The sequence below is a fragment of the Thermobia domestica genome, chromosome 13 (genome assembly GCF_964235325.1).
Source record: "Thermobia domestica chromosome 13, izTheDome1.hap1.1, whole genome shotgun sequence".
In the NCBI taxonomy this organism is placed as follows: Eukaryota; Metazoa; Arthropoda; class Insecta; order Zygentoma; family Lepismatidae; genus Thermobia; species Thermobia domestica.
In genome coordinates this window covers 28,303,717-28,325,337 of record NC_137466.1, presented here as the reverse complement: position 1 = coordinate 28,325,337, position 21,621 = coordinate 28,303,717, and the positions used below count along the sequence as shown (strand labels likewise).

At 35.5% G+C, this 21,621-nt stretch overlaps 1 protein-coding gene across 1 annotated transcript in view; it reads right to left on the bottom strand.

Annotated features, from left to right (window-relative positions):
• The window catches only part of spab (space blanket), a 227,792-nt gene that overhangs the window by 67,762 nt on the left and 138,409 nt on the right, over positions 1-21,621 (bottom strand). Inside the window, exon 2 of the mRNA XM_081735557.1 lies at positions 19,745-19,868. Coding sequence (XP_081591683.1) covers positions 19,745-19,868 — 124 coding nt within the window. The remainder of the gene's footprint in view (positions 1-19,744; positions 19,869-21,621) is intronic.

Here is a 21,621-nt window from a genome sequence, read left to right as displayed (position 1 = left end):
GAAGAGTGGATGCATTTAGTGTGAATTAAGATCTTCAATTTAACATTGGCCAAACACTTTCCCTTATAGAATTTTGGCCTATGAAGTTCTTCGAAACAGTAGCACAAAAATTATGTAATTACATATATGCATGTATTAATGCAGCATTACCCTACCAATGGAAGGTTCAAGAGGGATATTAAATTTGTAATTTATTGTATTAACAAACAAAGTAGAAAATTCCCCATTCGTCTCACAGGGAGAATCAGGTTTTATGAATAGCAGATTGATTGATTGATTTTTAGTTTAACGTCCCTTTCAGCAGCGAGGTTATATAAGACAGGACCTACTGATTAACGTGGAATCCGAACCACATGAGCTCCCGCCGGGAATCGAACCCGGGTTTCCCACGCAAAAGGCGCGTACGCTAACAGCTTAGGCACGAAGCTCTTATAACCTAACGTGTATATATGTACTGTATGTATGTATATATGTATGTATGTATGTATGTATGTATGTATGTATGTATGTATGTATGTATATATGTATGTAGAGTTTGAAGATTCCCTCATGGTATAAATCCTGTCCTTGCGTGTTTAGCCATGTTGTCATGAAATGTTTCACCTCTCGTCTGAAGCCATGATATGTTTCTCCTCATTTCTGTATAACGGATGAAACTCCACAAATCATCCTTCTAACCATAGTTTCTGATCCTCCCTCGTATATACAGCCTATATAGGAGGCTCTCGGTTATTCAGTTCGCGATTATCTGGCCTAATTTCAGAAATAGAAAAGGAAACAGGAAGAGAAAAATAAAAATCTCTATGGTAAAATGTGATATATTTTTGAAGTATCTACTTGAATTAAACCTTCATGTAAACTTGACCGTGTCAAATAAAGGCAGTAATCTATAAAGGACTTTTTCAAATACTAGAAATCTTCAGTATTGATAACTTTTTCTTTCTTTTTTCTTTCTTTTTTTTTTTCTTTTTTTTTTTTTTTTACATTTTTGTAACCACTTATGAATGAACTGTGAAACAAAGTTTATATAATTTATTTAAGAATTGGGCTACGTTTTACTTTAATATTTTGCTCATATTAACATTATGTACAGTTTACATGATATTAGGTTCCTGGAATTCAGTTAGACATACAAATTACAAAAAAATCTCTTAAATTGTTTACAATATTTTTATTCTTGGGTTTTCTTTTTCTGTATGAATTCTACATACAGTACGTAACGAACATTTATAAAATATTGCCTGTACTGTAAGGTCAGAAAATATGAGTGGATTTTGGTACCAAAAGTACGTTTTTAACGATGTGAGGCAAGAAGTGAGTAATTATAATCTCCGACCTATCTGACTTTTTTGTTATCCAGCCTGTTCCTTTGCCATATTAGTGTCATAGTAGATCGGATTATTGTAAGTCTACTGATCTGAAACTAGTGTTTAATTAATTCAAAAGTGACCAAATTTTAAGACTCTAAAAACTAATGATCGTCTTTTTTTTAAAAGAAACTAATCTGTTCTTTCATTCCTGAGTCTTTCCTGCCGAAGAAGTAAAACACACGTATGGAAATATACTAAAATTATTTAACACGTTGACTGCCAGAGCGAAATTGGGTAAGGTGCATCGCGGGGCCATTTTTATTGGAGGAAAATATGTATCAAAATGTTAAATGTGAAAAAACTATGAGAAGCTGGAAACTAAGGATGCCGAACATCTTTCTGAGGCCGGAGAATTTATTTAACCATTTTAAACATATGTGCTTGTGCATCACCGGTGATTCACACGGCTTTAAAAACAAATATGCAAAGCCTGTGAATCACATATGATGCACATGGTTCCGCAAAGCATACCAATATGAATCACCATTGATGCATATGGCTGTTAACGTGTTAAAACTTCTCAGGAATGCATTACTAATCTATGTGAGCGTTGGTGATCTCAATGCTATCTTTGACAATGTATTCAACACACATTTCTCAATGATGAAGAGATCGGACAAAGCTCTGTCTGTTTCCCTGATAATTGCAACTCAACTGCAGACTACAGTAAGAAGAATGTTTAATTCCTTGCCACAGTTGAATACATCGTCTCACTTTTATACTTCTAACTTTAGAAGATTCCAAGATACGGGGATCTAATTATATTAATTTGAACTATTTCTCCATTCGACGTAAAAGTTTCAAAAAGAAATCGTTGCTTGATGGCACCTTACACTGAGAAAAATCAGATATCCGGACAGAGGTATATTGAACAATACGGAATCCTTAGGTTTACTACGGAAATCTGTACGGAGTATATATTATCCATATGTGACATACGTACTGCTCCTTTCTCACTTAGTTGTTACATCATGCCAATGCAGGAGGTCTGACATCTAACAGTTCCGTATATTACATACACCAGCTATATGTTCATCTGTATGTGAGATCCTGACCGCTTTATGTTACATACGTCAGCTATATGTTATATACGTTTATTTGTAAGTGAGATCCTGATCGCCTACATACAGTTCTTTCTTTCGTAAGGAAAGTACGTTCATTCGGAACACTTATACGGAAAGTAAGTATAAAACATATGTTTTCAGTTACACGTTAAGTTGAAACACTACAGGATTTACGCATGTAACCTACGTTTTAACGCACGCTACATACGTTTTTACTCAGTATACATCGCAAATTATGTGTCCAGTCCAAATTTCAAGTTTCTAGCTTGAACAGTTTGGCCCAGGTGTTGGTTAATCAGTAAGGACTATTTTATATATAGAGATAATCAATTTCCATGGCGCCTCCATTAGTACAGCTGCATTAACGCACCACGTATCGTTTCCATTCAATTATTGTGCTACTTTTAAAAATAATAATTTTAAAAAATCATAGACCCGACACATATGATGAAAAGTGTTTATGATCCGTGTTAAATGCACACTCTTCATCCATACTTGCTTATTATTATTATATGCTCCCTTCTAGTCTGTGAATTCTTGTTATGGTCTGTGTTGCGTCGTGGAATTTGTATTTATATCTAGATATGTGCATTATATTGATGGTAACAGCTATATTATAAAATTGAAAGTGACTACGTTATTGATTCTTAATCTCTTGAACCTCCCGACCTATCTCGATCAAATTTTTGACGTAGATGCGGTTCTAACCTGGGAGTGTTTTTAGCTATTCACTTTGACGGTAGAACTTAGGGGAGTTGGGGGAGGGGGAATTATGAAAGCATAAATAAAACTTAATAACTCTTGAACCAAACGATCGATCTTGATCAAATTTTTAACATAGATGCCAGGGATGTTTTTTTTATAATTTCAGCTTGACGGAGAAACGTAGGGGAGAAGGAGGATGGGGAGATAAAATAAAATCAATATATATATAAATAAAAGTGACTATGTTTTTGAGTTAATAACTCTTGAACCACCCGATCGATCTCAATCAAATTTTCAACATAGATGAGATTCGAACCTGGGATTTTTTTATTATTTCACTTTGACGGTAGATCTTAGGGGTGGGGAAATATATAAAAATGAATAAAACTTAATAATTCTTGAATCACCAAACTGATCTCGATCAAACTTTCAACATAGGTAAGGTTCGGGCGTGGGATGTTTTCATTATTTCACTTTGACAGTGCAACGTAGGAGAGGGGGAGGGCGGAGATATATGTATAAAAAATAAAAGTGACTTTGTGACTTCATCACGCTTAAATGATCCAACCGATCTTAAGCAAACTTTTAACATAGATGAGGTTCGAACCTGGGGTGGTTTTTATCATATCCCTTTTACAGTAGAACTTAGGGGAGGGGAGAGATCTATAAAAATAAATAAAACTTAATAACTCTTGAACTAGAAAACCGATCTCGATCAAATTTTCAATATAGATGATGTTCAGACCTGGATTTTAAATTTTTTTTTTTACTTTGACGGCAGAACCTACAAGAGGGAGAGAGGAGGGGATATTTATATATGAAAATAAACAAAACTTAACCCTTTAACCACCCAACCGATCTCGATCAAACTTTCAGCATAGATCACGTTCGGGTCTGTTATAATTTTTGTCATTTAACTTTGACGGTGCAATGTAGGGGAAGGAGAGGGGGAGATATATATAAAAATAAAAAAAGTAAAGTGACTATCTTTGTGACTTCATCACTCTTGAACCACTCGACCGATCTCGATCAAATTTTCAACATAGAAGAGGTTCGGGCCTGGATGTGAACAAGCACTTTTATTTTTTCTTAGAAATGGTAAGAAAGATTATAGTTTTACGTGGAATTTCGGGGGGGGGGGGTTAAGCCCGATAGCCACTTCCTCTAAATACGCCACTGGTAATAGTAAAATGTGATTGACTGACGGAACATATTACTGTTTTTTCTTAATTTAACCCAGCGAAGCGGATAATTCATCTGGTATATTATAATAGTTACTGCGTGCTCTTAAATTTCTTGAGAATAGACTTCGGAAAACAAATTAATTATTAAATTGAGCATAATTAGTTAACTGTTTGAATAATAAGTTGCGAAAGGTAAATAAGTTTGTGTTCATAAGTTCAATGTGATGTATCATATGAAGTGATGTGATGTGGAGTAATTAGAAATGTGTTTCCAAGTAATTAATGGATGCTAATTAGGAGATTAAAATATATTATGAACATATGTAATTAAGAATAGAAGCTATGAAAAAACAATGAAGAATGTGGTATGTATGAGTTTGTAGATTATTTATAAACCAATCTTCGGATTGACAACAGAAGATGAATTTGTGGATTTCTTATAGGGATTCGACTATATCACTGAAACTATAAACAGATACTGTACAAGATATTTCCTGAAAGATATAGTTAGTATCTAGGGACATGTGCAAAGTAACTGAGGGCTTCATATTCAGAACAGGCTGGGGAATTCACGGGTGATGTGGAGATAAGTTTCTACACTTTCTTGTTCATACATCCTGTTACTCACTTTGGTTTAAAAACCTGTTCTGGCAATCATACGTAGTTCAATTTGCCGATCAAAATCCTCATTTCTTTGAATTAATCCCAACTACACGTAAGAGTGAAGCGTTTCTCAAAGATAGGTAAAGGCCAGGATCTTTCTGAGCGAGATTATACAATATTGTAAGAGACTCTAACAACGTTCTTCGATCTTTATTCGACAGGTTTCTCCCGATACCCATTCTCAGAGACTGAGTAAAATTCTGAACTGCTTTGAAATAAACACAGGACGAAAAATAAAACCCACTGCCAGCGGGAGCGAACATAAGCGGTCCGGCTACTAAGTACTAAAGCAACTATTTGAAAATATTTGTACGTATATAGGCATGTATAGACATCAAACAATTTAAACATAGTTGTTAGGTAATTTACGTAAAACACTTGTTTTGAGAATATGAATTTTCATTAACTATTTGACCTTACTACTGTTATTTCCGTATACAATAAAAATATACGTATTCTTGGTTTTACATGTTGTCGGAAGAATAATATTAGTCTAAGATAGAACTTCCAATTTGCGTGTAGCGTCACCATGAGGTGTAGCGTGATAGTATAAAGAGTATCATGAGTTTTGTTATAAATTCAGAATATAAAAAACGAAGAACTTATGGTAAAATATACTTCTATTCATTCACTGTATTAATTGTACGATTAATATGTTGGTTTGTATAATTTTGTGTGAGTAATATTCAATAATGAACCGATATGTTTTCCTTATTACGTTTTATATTGGCGCCATCTATCGGTTCATGTTTTAACTCTTCGAATCTTGACAGATCAGTAAGCCGCAAGAGCGCAAGATTGTAACTAGGACTGTTCCGATAATCGAGTAATCGATAACAATTCGATAAAATTTCAAAACCGCTTCATCGATAAAGAATTTTAATTTTATCGAATTATCGAACTTTCGAGACTCCCGAAATGTTCGAGATTCTCGACATGTTCGAGACTCTCGAAGTGTTCGAGGCACTCGAAATGTAAGAAACATTAGACAACTTCAGGACACTCGAACTATTCGAGAGTCTCGAATTGTTTGAAAGCAGCAAATACAGAAATATATCAATATGATCGCATTTGTCGAGTCGCTTGAATATTTTGAAAAGTTCGGGATTATCGGAATGTTCGGAACAAACAATGTATTCGAGGTTATCATAGTTGTATGTAATATGTATTACATATATGCAGAGTTTTCATTTTAAAACTTCTCTCCTTAGCAATGAAGTGAAGGAAAAGTTTTTCTCCCACAGATCTGTACAAGGTTTAAGCAGTCTGTCAGAAGAGAGAAAGAGGAAGAGAAAACATGCATCACCGGAATGGAATTGGAATCCAAGACAACGTTAGTCTACTAATAGTCACTGCCGATTGCGTCAATAACGGGGCAGGCAGAAAAATAATTATACATATGATTTCGACAAATACAACTTTGCAATAACTTATCAGATGAAAAAAGTTGTTTGACTAGTTTGGCTGCAAGAAGGAATCATTGGAGAGGTGAAGGAACAGAACTGTCCATCACTACTTTTGATAATACCCGAAACTTCGATAATACTCGAAATGTCGATAATACCCGAAACTTCGATAATACTTGAAATGTTGATAATACCCGAAACTTCGATAATACTCGAACTTTCGATAATACCCGAAACTTCGATAATACTCGAAATTTCGATAATACCCGAAACTTCGATAATACTCGAAATGTCGATAATACCAAAAACTTCGATAATACTCGAAATTTCGATAATACCCGAAACTTCGATAATTTCAAATACTCGAACGGTTTCGAGTAACCGATGACAACTCGATAAATTTTCACTCCCGAAGTTCGATAGGTCCTCAGCCTTATCGAACACCCCTAAGTAACGCTCTATAAGGCAATGTCAACCACACATACAACATGAAGAGACGACTTCTCAATATTATTGTGAATATGTAAAGGAGAAGTTTTACATCTGTAAAGTATTTTCTTCATTATATTTGGGAAATGCCCTACAAAAATTAACATTTCCCAAAAACAAACCATCTATGTTACAACACTCTATGTGTTACAATTAATATCAGTGGATGGGTGTTGTGTAATAGGAAGTCACCATAAGGAACCGATTACCTATTTTTGATGCTAATGATAAACTTTTGAGTTTTTCTATATTTTAGTAATTTCCTGCAATGCATGCAATTCTCCGGCTCTTTTTAAATAGGTTAATCTATTTTGCTTCTAAAGTATATGAAGTGTTCAACTGTATATAATGGTATGAGAAGATTTGAGAATAATGTGAGAAAATTATTTATCTTTTTATCGTTTGTAAATTACACTTTATTAGGTTCAACTTCACAACTAAATTTCTTAAACACAAGTACTCAAGTACCTGAACTACTTGAGTACTGAAGAAAAATAACCAAAATCCTGTTGGGGTTATCACCCTTAGAAAGGCTATTTCGTTTGGTCATGAAAGACGTTTAATATCTTTCAATCAATTAAACTCTATAACGTTACTTGTTCAGTTCATTTAATTCGCTTTATTGCTAAAGCCCCTTTTAGAGAGAATAATTGAAACTTCCTACGCAGAGTCTTTACTAGATTCTGCAGTTACTGGACTGAAATATTATATTGTTGCGTTGTTGTGTATTGTGATGGATTACGTATATTTATTAGCAGTACATACTGTAGTGGGTGCTTGAGCAAACAGAAAGCCTGCCAGATAAATAGCTTTGACAACAGTATATATACTTGGTAGATACATATCATTGAAAGTGAAATATATCCAATAGTTGTTAGTTGATCAAAAGGTATAACATATTTTGAATAAATCATGCTTTTAATGACCTTTCTGTTCTTAAAGATACAGGAAGATTGATTGGATTTTAACTTGTAAATAATGAAGAACAATTATTTAATAGTTATATCTAATATATTACTGATGTACTTTTTGCTCCCTTCTGCACTTTGTGAAACAATGCTTTATACTTGTCGTTAATATATTCTTTAATATTCATGAGTTTACCAGTGAATTTGGTTTACCGTAGTAGAAGGTCATGCTCATAGAGATTATGTTGTTGATTGGGATAATAACGCTGTAATTTGTTTGATGCAATGGATTGTTTGGCTCAAGTAATTATTGTTAAACTTAACTGATACTTGATAGGAGCTAAGAAGTAGTATCTTTAATTGAGAGAATATGTATGTTTTCGAAATATGTATACAAACAATTGTTAAAGGAAGGGAGTTATATGTTGAAATATGAATTTATTGCTGGTATACGGTGAAATCAAGATGCATGGCATATAAAGAGCTACATATATTTATCAATGTAATGAAAACACCTGTGAAACTACACCATACTCCAATACTATGGCATTGGACCACCTTCCTTCCTCAGAACAATTCTGATATGACGTGCAAGGGAGTCCTAGAAGTCATGAATGGTATCAAGTGGAATAATACACCAATCCACCTGCAGTGGATCACTCACTTTTGTAAGAGAGGATAAAGGCGAAACTCTGGGACGGATCAAGGTGTGCAATTGTGTCCAGGTCCGGAGATTGAACATACCGGACGAAATGCTCGCCAAACCAGCCCCAGTAGCTCCAGCTGTGCGAATGGGTGCGCCCGGAAACATCTTGACCATAGGATATACAAAATCCCTTAAAATGGCTATATAATCACGGGTAGTGATGCGACAGGTAAGCGTCAGCATAGAGCCCACTAAAAACTAAGATATTGTAGCTCAGAGCATCACAAGGACGCCGCTATGTTTCACGGTTTGGCAGATAAAATGTAGACCGTAGGCTTCTTTGGGCGACTACCACACATAAACACGGCCCGTGGTATGAAATAAGGTGAACAATGACTTATTAAATCATTTCACATGTTTCCAATTATCAGCGGTCCATGTCACATGTTCACTGTACCATTGACGTCGTGGAAGAGCGTTATGATTCCTTATCAGTAGTTTCGTCCGGGCAACCCTAGACATGTAATATAACTCATTGCGGTATGTGATTGTCAACACTGGAGGTATTGCTTGAATTCCTCCTTCACTCGCCTCGCACAACATTTCTGATAATCAGCCTTAATGCTCGGTTAGACCTGTTACTGTGGGTTTTCTTAAGACTACTGTTTATCTTCGCCAATGTGGTTTGCCGTGAGATTTGTAGGCCAACATCACTATAAATACTGTATCTTACGCCACAGGCAACAAACGTATCAAACTTGTTGCTTTTCTCGTCATGGTGACATCGTATAACCGACAATTTCCCCTCTTTAAAAATCAAAGAGTTTGCGTGTTTTCCATTACTGCGTTATTGTTTTACTACTCTACACGTAGTATGGTGTTTACCATAACACATTACTAACAACAGCCATGTACTGCGTCGCCGTCTGATTGTTGCCAACCTAGATAGCTGGCGTGTTTTGAATTCCGGGTATTTCTATTAAGTTGATAAGGTTCTGTATGTATGTGGAGAATTATTAAATAAAGGAAGTTGTATAGTAAAGTATGAGTTTGTTGATGGCATGTAGAGAAATAAGATGCATGATATATGAAGAGTATTATTTGATGACTTTTAAGATGTATATCGATACTATATGGATTGCTATATGGATAAATATAGTAATTGGAGGGTATATTAGGTATGAAACAAATGTATTGAGTCAAAATATTATAACTAGAAAGTACTGAAGTAATTATATATACTCTTTGACAAAAGATTAAGCGCCCAGACGGAATATGGAAAATTAACATATATAAGTACGATTGGAAAGTAGAACTTTAAGTACTTAACAATATATAAATGAATAGCAACGTAATTTTTATTAGCAGTGGCAGGGATACTTTTTGATCATATTAAATTGTTAATTGGTTACTGGTAAACAGTAGCGTAGCAAGAAGGGCTCAGGGTTCCAAACTTAAGAGATAACATTCTTATATTTATTAGCTATTACTTGACTTTCTTGCTGGTTTAATGGCTAGCGCGTGGCCCTTTGGTGTACATGGTATCGGGTTTGATTCCCCGTGGAAGCGTATTACTAGGACAACCCAAAAGCAAAAAAAGCATAATAGCAATTTAGACATAAGGTTGGTAGCTACCTTGAACATGGTTGTGGTTGTCTAAGGGTCCAGAAGAAACTAATTTTAAGAGCATAATAAAGCATAATTTTAGAAAATAAAGCATAAAGCATAATTTAAAATATATAGCATAATTCTTGGAAAATTTTGTTTAAAAGCAAGTTTAATATACTGTATTAATATTTTTTTAAAACCAATATTTACAATGCAAAATCTTTGAGAACATTACAGTGCAACAATGGAAAGCTTATTTTTATTTCTGTAAACTTTTCGGTATAATCCTTTGATGTGAAGAAAAGAAAAAAGGAAAAGAAGAAAAATCTTTTCGCCAACAATGAATAGTACACAAGAACTCCACACTATATTGTTATGTGTACCTCTTGAACTTGAGCACTTTCTGTACCTTTTGTTGGCATCTTTTACTTTCCCTTTCTGTATATATGAACCTCTAAGTTGCACACAAGTGATAGAAAAAACTGACTCGAGTAAAGCATATCTCTTTACAGTGCATTAAGTAGAAAGTTCATTAAATATGAAAGAAACTGGTTGCATAAAATATTAATAAATAGATCATTATATTCAGAATATTTAATGTATAGTAAATATTAAACATTCTACACGATTAATGTAAAACAATGATTGAAATTAACAATAAAGCATAATTTGAAAAAATAAAAATAAAGCATAATTAAACAAAAGTAAAGCATAATGTGGGTTGTTCTAAGCATTACAAACTTTGAATTAGGGATGCGCTCGAGTCGAGACATGTCTCGAATCTCGAATCGACTCGACTCGAATTCGAGTCGAGATTCGAGTCGAGACACACTTTGTAAAATTCGAGACGAGTCGAGACAAACGTATTTCTCGACTCGAATTTTCGAGTCGAGACATGAATCGAGTCGAGACGGCTCTTAAAAATCTCGACTCGACTCGAATGTCTCGAAAATCTTTCTATATTTTTTAATATTATTTGAAGAAAGTATTCACTCAGAAACAGCCTTGAAACCAATTCCAGTTTTATTCCTTCAGAAAGGTACAGAACGCATAAAATTAATAGTTAATCTTTAAATATCAAGACTTAATTTTCAGCTCAATTCAGTTAATTAGAACTAATAGTTAATGTCGTTGTATTTCGTTGTACTGCAAATATAATGATAATAATAATAATAATAATTGATTATCTAGTTTGTATAAAACTATTATCCGTAGTCTAAATCTAGTTTGTATAAAACTATTGCGATAAAGTGAACTTCATAAATTCTCTGAATGAGCAGTTGGTAGTCTATAGTAATTTAGCATAGTTATAATTATTGTGTTTTCGTTCCCATGAACGCAATAGGGTTACGTAACTTCTGGATTATTCGCTTGCCCAACTATTCTGAGGTTTTAATATGTTGCAGCATATCACGAGCTACGGATAATATATAATGTAACATTTGTTGTACATCACATATTATGATACGAGACTATTTTACATAGTATATCTTATCTAATATAAATAAAATAAAGAGTTTGTTTGTGTGTTTGTCTGTCTGTCTGTGTGCGACCTGGGGACCAGACGAGTGGACCGAGAGTTCCCAAAATTTGGTCACGAGTACCTTAGTCCAGGCCCCAGATCAAGACGAAGCGTTTTTTTAATTTTCGAACCAGGGGGTCTCGGGGGGGACGTTTACTGGGACCGACCTGGGGACCAGACAAGTTGACCGAGAGTTACCAAATTTTGGTCACGGATACCTTGGTCCAGGTCCCAGTCTAAGGCAAAGCGTTTTTGTCAAAATTGGAACCAGGGGGTCTCAGGGTGGCGTTTAGCGAGACATGTAGTAAAAGTAATCCAAATTGATCGACATTAGTGTCAAATCCATAGTTTTCACGGTTGCTGAGATCAATGGTGACACTTCCATCAGCGATGACTTGCAAATTCAGCTACTACTGTATGCGGGCCGGGTGTCAGCGGGTGAGGGATACCGAGACATGTATAAATAGTCCATATTGATTGATACTAGTGTCAAATCCATAGTTTTCGCGGTCACTGAAATGAATGGTGATACTTCCACAGGTGTTGACTTCAAAATACAGCCCCCATGCAAAGAATGGGTATATTAAGCTAGTATTACAATAAATGGACTGCTTGGATGCCAAGAACTAGTACAGATAAGTACCATTCACTTCTATGAATAGGTATTTTCTAAAGGATTTTTGTAAACACTAAGTTATAAAGCAATGAACTACATACTGTAGTTATGGTTTTGGTTCCCAACATAAAAGAAATATGGATTGTTCATGAGATATTGAACTTCAACTTTCACTCCTGGAAAATTTCAATTTTGGAGTTAGGCCACTTGGCATCAAAGCAGTTCACTGTAAGGTAAATACATTCCACACATTAGTAACATAGTTGTTCAGGGGCCTTCGATTTCCATCCTCTCAAATGAAAGCTGAACGATTGCTTGATACATGCTGACTATATAGGAGAAATAGTGTATTAAGTTTTCGAGCTTTGGTGCGTATCCGTATTTACACTCTGATATAACTTTAAGTTCACACTCAAATCGAGCTAATTGTTTAATGCATTTCGAAAGCTTTCGATTTATGCAGCTCATTAAGGAAAATCTATTTCATAATCGTAACATTTATGTACTAAGAAACTATGAACGTAAAGTGGACTCGACCTAGCCCCGTGGCCGCTTTGACTCAGTGGCGCAGCTCTCACCCTTGGTGTGTGAGGACTCTGATTCTGTGTGTGTGTGAACTCCGCGGCTAGTGTACGCGTCTTTGCCGTGGAAGAATCGGGTTCAATTCCCGGCGCGAGCTCATGTAGTTCGGATTCCACGTTAATCAGTAGGTCTACATTTCATATATCCTCGCTGCTGAAAGAGACGGTAAAGTCAAAATCAACTCAACAATATATATGTGTGTGTGCTTATGTGAATTTCCTCGTGGCTGTATGGTTAACACATACGCCTTGATCGCGGGAGACTCTGGTTCGATTTACGGTGGAAGCTCATGAAGTTGTTACCGGTATCCCACTTTAAACTGTAGATCCATGCCTCATATAACCATAGATATAATATATATGCCTTTGATACACTTATTTTCCGACTTGGAAGCCATCGAAAATTTCCGGACACAGAGTCCCGTAGACCGAAAATGAGAAACATGGCTACAGAGTAAAACATCCATAGAAATTTAAGCTTTTTAGGCTAACTTAATCCTTACATATAATGCAACTAGCTTGGCCAAGTTATAATGGAGGAAATGCTATCATTGCAACACTGTGAGAATAGAAAATGTTCGTCAGGTATTACTATCCCCCCCCTCTCCTGCAGAATGAAAACCCTGACTAAAACTCAATATATATATATAAAACTATTTTGTGTAATGTAACAAACAGTGGCGGATAGTATTCATGTTTCCTTGCAGAGGTCCTTACGGGGGTTCGCTTCCATCTTCCTATCCCCAAGAACTAAAATAAATTAAAACATTGCTATTACTTGTTAATCTTGTACAAAGGACGCAATTAAAGTCCCAGTGTAACACCGCTTCACATTTAGATTTTTCCCCTGGAAGAAAACCAGTTATTATTGTTTCTTGATTTCTCAGTCTCACCTACATAAACATACGAATAGAATTACAGGATAGGACATGTTTAGAGTGCTTGCACGTGACATCTAACTATATTTCTCATCAAATGTGTCACAGATGAAAATTTCCGTTTGTACTGCCTCTATTTTCTGGTACATATGTTTCATTTATGTTATATTGCTAAAATTCGTTAGGAAACAAGTACAGACTGCGCCTGTGTGCCTGACAAAACGTAAATGTACTGGATAATTATTTCTTCACTTTCTTCCAGAAAAAAAAGTAACCCATCTCATGTCGGCTAACAAAAGGAGGTAGCGGACCAAAGATAGCCGTTGTTTACCTAAGGTCTTACACAGCAGGGGTTTCATTCAGTCAGAGGGAAAAGAAAAAATAATTTAAGGTTTCTACATTTGTTTTGAAGTGCAATATACTTCTTCCTTTTATTTTAAGAACCATTTCCTTCTCATTTGTCTGCATCAGAAAAAAATGCAAAAAATCACTAGAATGTGCCTATTTACCCAAAGTACGTACTAGATCACTAGTTCAATAGTAAAATCACTAAATCTAGTACGAAATCATAAATGTGGCAACCCTGGGTTGGAGCGAAAGTAATGGTTGGAGTAAAAACTAGTCCGTATTTCTACTGCGTTCTGTTCTTGAATTCACAGAAATGTTCAAAAATAAATTCAAGAAGTAAAACACGATCCTACAAAAGACTGTTTACTTGCTCACTGGTTTTAGTATTGTGAACTGAAACTCAAGTGCGCAGTCATGTTGAATACTTCTGTCCCTTTCTACTTTACAACTTGAGGTGGGATGAGGGTCAGGATAGATCTAGTCATATACCGCTAAAGGAAGTGCTTCAGTACAGAGTCGGAAGCGGTATGTATTGTTTATACTACTTACAACGTTACCCCCCACATAAAATATAAATTCACCCTTTCTACCTTCTCTTTTTCGAATACAATGAACCGACTCTTTTGCTGAAGAAAGATGCTAAAAGAAAATTGAAACATCTGTGTCTAAGCTTTCTTTGAAGCGCAGTCTTTTGTATTTGTAAGGTTTTGCGAGTGTTTTCGAGATAGTCAAATCTTTTACCATGGACTCCTCCTGCGAACTGACCGTGAGTAAACACCCGATCTCGCTGTGCTCAATTTTTCTCGCACACGTGAAATGGGTTTGTTGTTTCCAAAACAAATAGGAAGTTACCTTGTGCTTTTGCATTTCTGCACGCACATAGGTACCATTGTTGTTTTAATGATCAGAAGAAATATCAAAACCATCCGATATATATGATACAAAACAGCTAACAGAGGGAGGCAAAGATAAAAGTAGGCCTATACCAAGTTTTCCGCGTGGTATGATTATGGAGAATAAATATTTGATAAAGTCACGTAGATGCGCTTAAACCTATTCCATCTGTCCTTATAATTTTTCTGGTCTCATCAATTTCTCAGGAGAATACGTACAACATATGTCCACCTATCGCCTGAAAAATAGCCTACCTATCGCTGCATCTTTTCTGTGGCTAGGAACATGCAGTGTGTAGCAACAAGAATCGTGTTAAGGACTTTTTTTTCGAACATAACATTCCCTTCCACACCATAAAAGACAATATAATGTTTGTTAAAAGAAAGTGCACATAATATTTTTAAATTTTGTTTGTGATCCTATCATGCATAATTATAAATAATGCCTTTCATACTACGAGAATGAGTTCAACTATACGTCATGGCCCCTCTAAAGCGGGGCCGCGGTGGCTCAGTGGTAGATCGTTCACCTCTGGTGCTTGGGGACCCTGGTTCGATCCCAGCTCGCAGCAAGTGAACTTTGTGGTGGACAATCACCGTGTGCGTGGGTTTCCTCGGGGTTCTTCCGTTCCTCCCACTTTCTTCATTCCACGATTTCACTAATTTCTCATCATCACCCCTCTCCTTTAGCCTAACCGGCATAAACGTGGGACGTAAAACTCAAAGATTTCACTTCATTTTTTCCCTCGAAAGCGATATGTTTCAAAATTATTTATTGTTAGATATTGTAAATTTACGGTATCTATTTTAGTGGACGGGAAATTTTGCATCTAATCGAATAATTTCATGGCTTCTAACAGGAATTCGCAGTTACGAAATTTGCATCACTGTCTTTTGAAAGGATGCCTAGAAAAAATACTACTAGAAAATAACTGAAAACACAAAATGGATTTGATAGCCAAATTCACGTCATCTTTGTGCGTCATCATTTTTCTTTAAATATTTGTATTTAGTATTAGATTAGAGTTTAGTGTCCCTTTCAGCATCAAGGCTATATGAGAGGTGAACTTACAAATTAACGTGGGTTCAGAACCACAGGAGTTCCCATCGGAAATAGAACCTAGGTCTCCCGCACCAAAGACGCGTACGCTAATCATATGGACAAGGGTGTTCGATAATTAGTAATGTGTGCATACAGTTGTGAAATTGCGCTTGTATAATGGAATGCAATTCCTTCTACTGACATAAACCTTCACAAACATAAACCTTAGCTGGACAAAGTATTTTTGAAAAGAAAATGTCACTCTTTATGTTTCAGTTCCTGGTTCGACTGAAGGATGGAACAAATTGCAATGAGCGTTTTTGGATCCTACTTTGTGTAGTTGATTCATCATAAACTTGGTATTTGATACGGATATGAACTATTACACTTATCTGGTGTTTATTTCTAAATAATAAGTCCTAATACAACTTCATAAAGTTGTAATTCTTCTTTAGTTTGTATCACTTTACACAATGACAAATCCAAAAGGTGTGTTGTATCCGTGCAGTACCAGTTTTTCACGTTTTTCAAAATGTTCCAAAACCAAAGAATAATCTTTAATTTCTGATATTTTAGTCGTCACAAATTACAATTTTATAATGTAGTCAATGTTTATAATTACTGGGCAGTTGGGCGTTTAAACTAATGACATCATAATAAAGTCAAAACCATAATTTTGAGTTGAATTGATTCTGAGTTTAACGTCCCGTTCAGCAGCGAGGCTATGTGAGACCTACTGATTAACGTGGAATCCGAACCACATGAACTCCCACCGGGAATCAAGCCCAGGTTTCCCACGCCAAAGGCAAGTATGCTAACCGTTAGCCACGAAGGAGCTCCACCATAATTTTAGTGGGCGATAAGGAATATCTCGCCAGTGCTTTTACAATAAATAAAATTTTATAAGTATTAAAGAATAGTGGTAAGAGATTTTATAATAGCTCTTTTATTTATGAGATATGAGTATTTTGAAAAATAAAACTAAAGAATAGGTTGGCGGAACTACAAAAGACTCGTAAAATAAACTTTCTTATAAATACATACGCACCTTACTCACCTTTTATAATTGCTATGCTTACGTTCTCCATAAAAACAGAAATTCTCTTTTAGTGATACTTTACACAAGATCATGAAGTGGGTTCAAATTTAATTAAAGGCAAAATACAATACAATAATCCTCAAATATTGCCTCAAGTGAGTTTAAAGATTTCTAAACACTAGTGCGAAACCGGGCTCTGCCGTTGCGATCGATTTACAGGTCTTGAGACGAAAGTAAGGAGGGACTTACGCACACAGTAAGTAAAAACAATTAATATGCCTGTAACTTTCCCCCAAATGGGTGTATCTTAAAACTAACCTTACCATTATTTTTCTAATTAAATTCTAGCCCGAAATTATGTATCATATTACCCTATTCCCATTTTGAAAACTTGACCTTAATTCAAAATGGCGGATTTCAAGATGGCTGCCATCAAGGTCATATCTACCATACGACTTCCCCCCAGGACTTATATGTATCCACATGGTTTTTCTTCACTTTCCTTCATTAACGCTCCGTTTACAAAGGGTAGTAAGGGACTTCTGTAGTAATCTCTAATAAGCACATCACAACTCTTAAAAGTTATTTTAAAAAAATAGAAAACATGCACCATGGCAAAAATTTGTCATCACAAGTAATGATGCATACATGCCTTCTATCAGCAAAAAAAGTGTCATTGAAATTGGAGCCGGACATTTGAGTGATGTCCCTTGTGGGATGTGATTGAACGTCACGTCAGAACACATCGCCCCCCTTCCCGGAATTTACGGGAATTAGGTGAGCTATGTGAGCACATGTGGTGCCAGCACTCTCCAGCGACCTATCAAGGATCATTGCGTGTATGCCAAGACGTGTCGCCGTTTTTATCCATGCCAAAAGTCGACATACTGGCAATTAGGTAGGTAGTCATGATGGTCTGGCTGATGTGTGCGTATATTTTAACTCGTACATTTTGTCTCGACTCGAATTTCGAGACGTCTCGACTCGAATTCGAGTCGAGTCGAGACAGAGACTGTCGAGTCGAGACACGAGTCGAGACAGAAACATATTTTCGAGTCGAGACACGAGTCGAGACAACATTTTCTCGAGACGAGTCGAGACAGGCTTAAATCTCGACTCGACTCGACTCGAATGCATCCCTACTTTGAATGCATCACACTGGTTCAAATCCCATCTCAAACTGTATGTTCACGTTTTATATAGCTTCCGTTTTTGAAAGGGAGGTTAAACTTCAACAAACAACACTTGTAGTTACCACTCATTAAACTAAATGTTCAGATATGCAGATGAATTTTTGTCATTCCTTCTCCCCATCATAGTTGAAAGATACATTGTTTTCAGGAAATAACTTGAATTTCAAGCAGCATCTATAGTGTTATGTCAGTATCATTGAAATAAAGAAGTTAAAGTTTGTCACAAAACATTTATTCATACTGCTTTTGAAATTGTCAAATTCGGAAATACGCGAATCAGCAAAGAATGTTTTATCTGGGTCTTCAAAAATACAGTGGATAAATTCCGTCGAAGGAAAATGAAGTTAATATCAGATTGCAATTTTCAATTATACTATTAAGTAACACAACACTTTGATCATGAAAATTTTAGAATTGATCAACTTTACATTATTTAATACAATTTTTACAATGTTTCAACGCGAAGGCACCAGAAACATGTATAACTAAGATGAAACATATTTAAAACAGTGATTGGATATTAATAATAATAGGAAAATGCAACTTTCAGACCTTTTAGAAATGTAATTTGAACAGAGACAAACACATATAACAAAAAGAAAGAAAGGATCCAAGTGCTGATAGAATAAAATAAGGACGAACTTTAGTCAGGCTTTCTATATTTTTTTCTACTGATTACATGATCCTAGAATCAGACTCCACGCTGTAGGAAGAAAAAGTTGGCACCAAAAGGAAATATAACAAATTTAGTATTTCTTCGATCTCAAAATATTTAGAGATGATAAATCATTACTTTGTAACGCATTTTTAGTCTATGTACTATTAATGCGTCGGCGAGCATCTATACTGTTATGTCAGTATCATTGAAATAAAGAAGTTAAAGTTTGTCACAAAACATTTATTCATGCTGTTTACATGATTCCCATTTAGATCATTGGTAATGGAATATACTCCCGTTCACTGTTGGGAATAGCGACGGGATGGCCCTGCAAATGATTCTTGACTAGTATGAATATGAACATATGTGGAAATTTGTGCCACATCTTCCCTTTTAAATAAAGAAATTTACAGATAAACATACACTATCTTCTGTGAACTCACTAATTACTTGTGAAGTGCTGCTTAACTTGTGTCACGATATTTTACCTTCGAAATCTTAACATATATTCGTAAGGAAACAGGTTGTACGGTTTATCTGTGTCCATCTTGGAAAATATTTGCTGAATTTACTAACGTAAGACTTTATTCTTAACACTAAGACTTTATTCTTTACACTCAACATATTCCTTATTTATGTTTTGAAAACTGTCGCATTGCAGGGGCTATACGCATTACGATAGAAATTCAAAATAATTTCTGTCAGCATTTATAAAATAAGACTGCATTTTAATATAACCCCTAATGTGGACAATAGTGCAATAGGGAGAGAACACATTACATGAAAAGATTTATTGTGTTTAACTATTCCTTAGAGAAGAAGCATAAAGTGCTATTAAAAGTTTCTTATCTGACTAATTGGTAGGCTGCTGAGTTTTTGAAAGTGTTTGTAGCAAAGAAGTGGATCCGGGAGGGAGTTAAATATTACTTACTGCCATCCATGTCGACACACACGGAGCCCGGACAGCAGTGCTCGTTGGCCGTGCACTTCTTCCCGTAGCAGGGCTCTTCTTCTTCCTGGATCTCCTCGAAGATCTCCACGGGGCTCTGGAGGCGCTGAAACAAACAAACTTTATATAAATATATATGCATATAAAGGAGCAACCATATATAAGATTAACCTAGACATATATGGAAAATCTTTCATAATATTATATTCTCTAATTTAGAATCCTTAGAAGAATGGAGCAGTATAAGTTAGTGCTAGAGGTAGTCTTTTTCATGTTCGGCAGTAGTATATCGATCGATGCACGTAACGAGATATCTGTAATCGAGTTGAATGGCATGATTTTCAATATCTAATAAATGTACGAAGATCTGAAGGAAAAGGAAATTGAGGAAATACGTTTGAATTTAGAAAACAAAAATGACATGATTTACTTATAATAATTGATGTAAGTTTTAAAGATAAAGATGAAGGTAATGAATTTGTATGCACGCTGATGTAGAAAAGGCTTTCAATCGAGTAAACTGGAGTTTTAGATGAGAGTGCTAAATAAGATTGTGATTAGAGTGGAAGGATTGAAGACTGATAGGAAAATTATACGTATATGAACCAAGAAAATAAGAGAAATAATACCAGAGAGAGGTGAAACTGGAAGGCAAGTTTGATATAGGCACTGTGTTTTACCTTAGGCGTTAGGAAAATGAAATCTGTTTAACGTCCAACGCTTATGCCAGGTAGGCTAAAGGATACGATGATGATGAGAAATTAATGAAAATGTTGGAATAAAGAAAGTGGGAGGAAACGGTAGAACCAAGAAAATCTTTGCACACGGTGTTTGTCCAACACAAAACCTACTTGGTGCCAGCTGGGATCGAACCAGGGACCCCACGCACCAGAGGTGAATGCTCTACCACTAAGCCACCGCGGCCCCTCTTAGGCGTTAAGGGTCATCATGTCTTCAGGTGGACAGTTCATGTAGTAATAATGAAAGGAAGTAGAAACGCTTTCAAAATTTAACTAAAAGTCAATCGGGAAGCAACCATTGAGAAAACCTAGGCTGAGATGAGAGGGCATTATTATGATGGATCTCTCAGAAGTAGGAATACAAAGTAGAAACTGGATCCAGTTGGCTAAGAGAAGAAGTCAATGGAGAGCTCTTGTGAACCCTGCATTGAACTTCCTGGTTTTATGGCCATAGAGTTGATTACTTAGTAGTATGTTACCAACATTATTCACCATATTATTCAATATACATTTTGGAAGAAATTTTCAAGAGGATTCTACTATTTAACGAAGACAGTGCTTCAGTAGAAGATAGAAAGCTGAAATGCATTTTCTTTGCGAGAGATGTATCACTGGCAATTCTACTTGGAAAGAAAATAGTTATGTTTTATGAAATTTGAGGAATAGCTGTGAAATGATGAAAATTAATAATAGGAAGCTGAGAGCATCAATAGCTATATGAAAGAGAAATATTTCAACTATACTGTACACATTAGAGTAGAATTAGTGATCACTGTATTTTATTTTATTTTATTTTATTTTTTATTTATTTATTTATTTTTTGTATTTGGCAGCAATATTAATACAGATATGTAACATTAATGAGAAACAAAAGCAGAGATAAGAATAATAAAAGAAACAGTTAAGACGTACAGGCTATTATGAAGATAACTAATTTAAATAGATAAGAAAACTACTCACCGAATATTAGATGAGAAGAATTATATTGTACAGAGCAGAAACGTTGATATAACAGACGTCGATGAAACAAGTTTCGTAGCATTAGAAATGTTGGGATGAAGGAGAGTGAAACGAAAAATCAATTTGGTTCTCATCAAAAGTTGGGAGGGAAGAAAATAG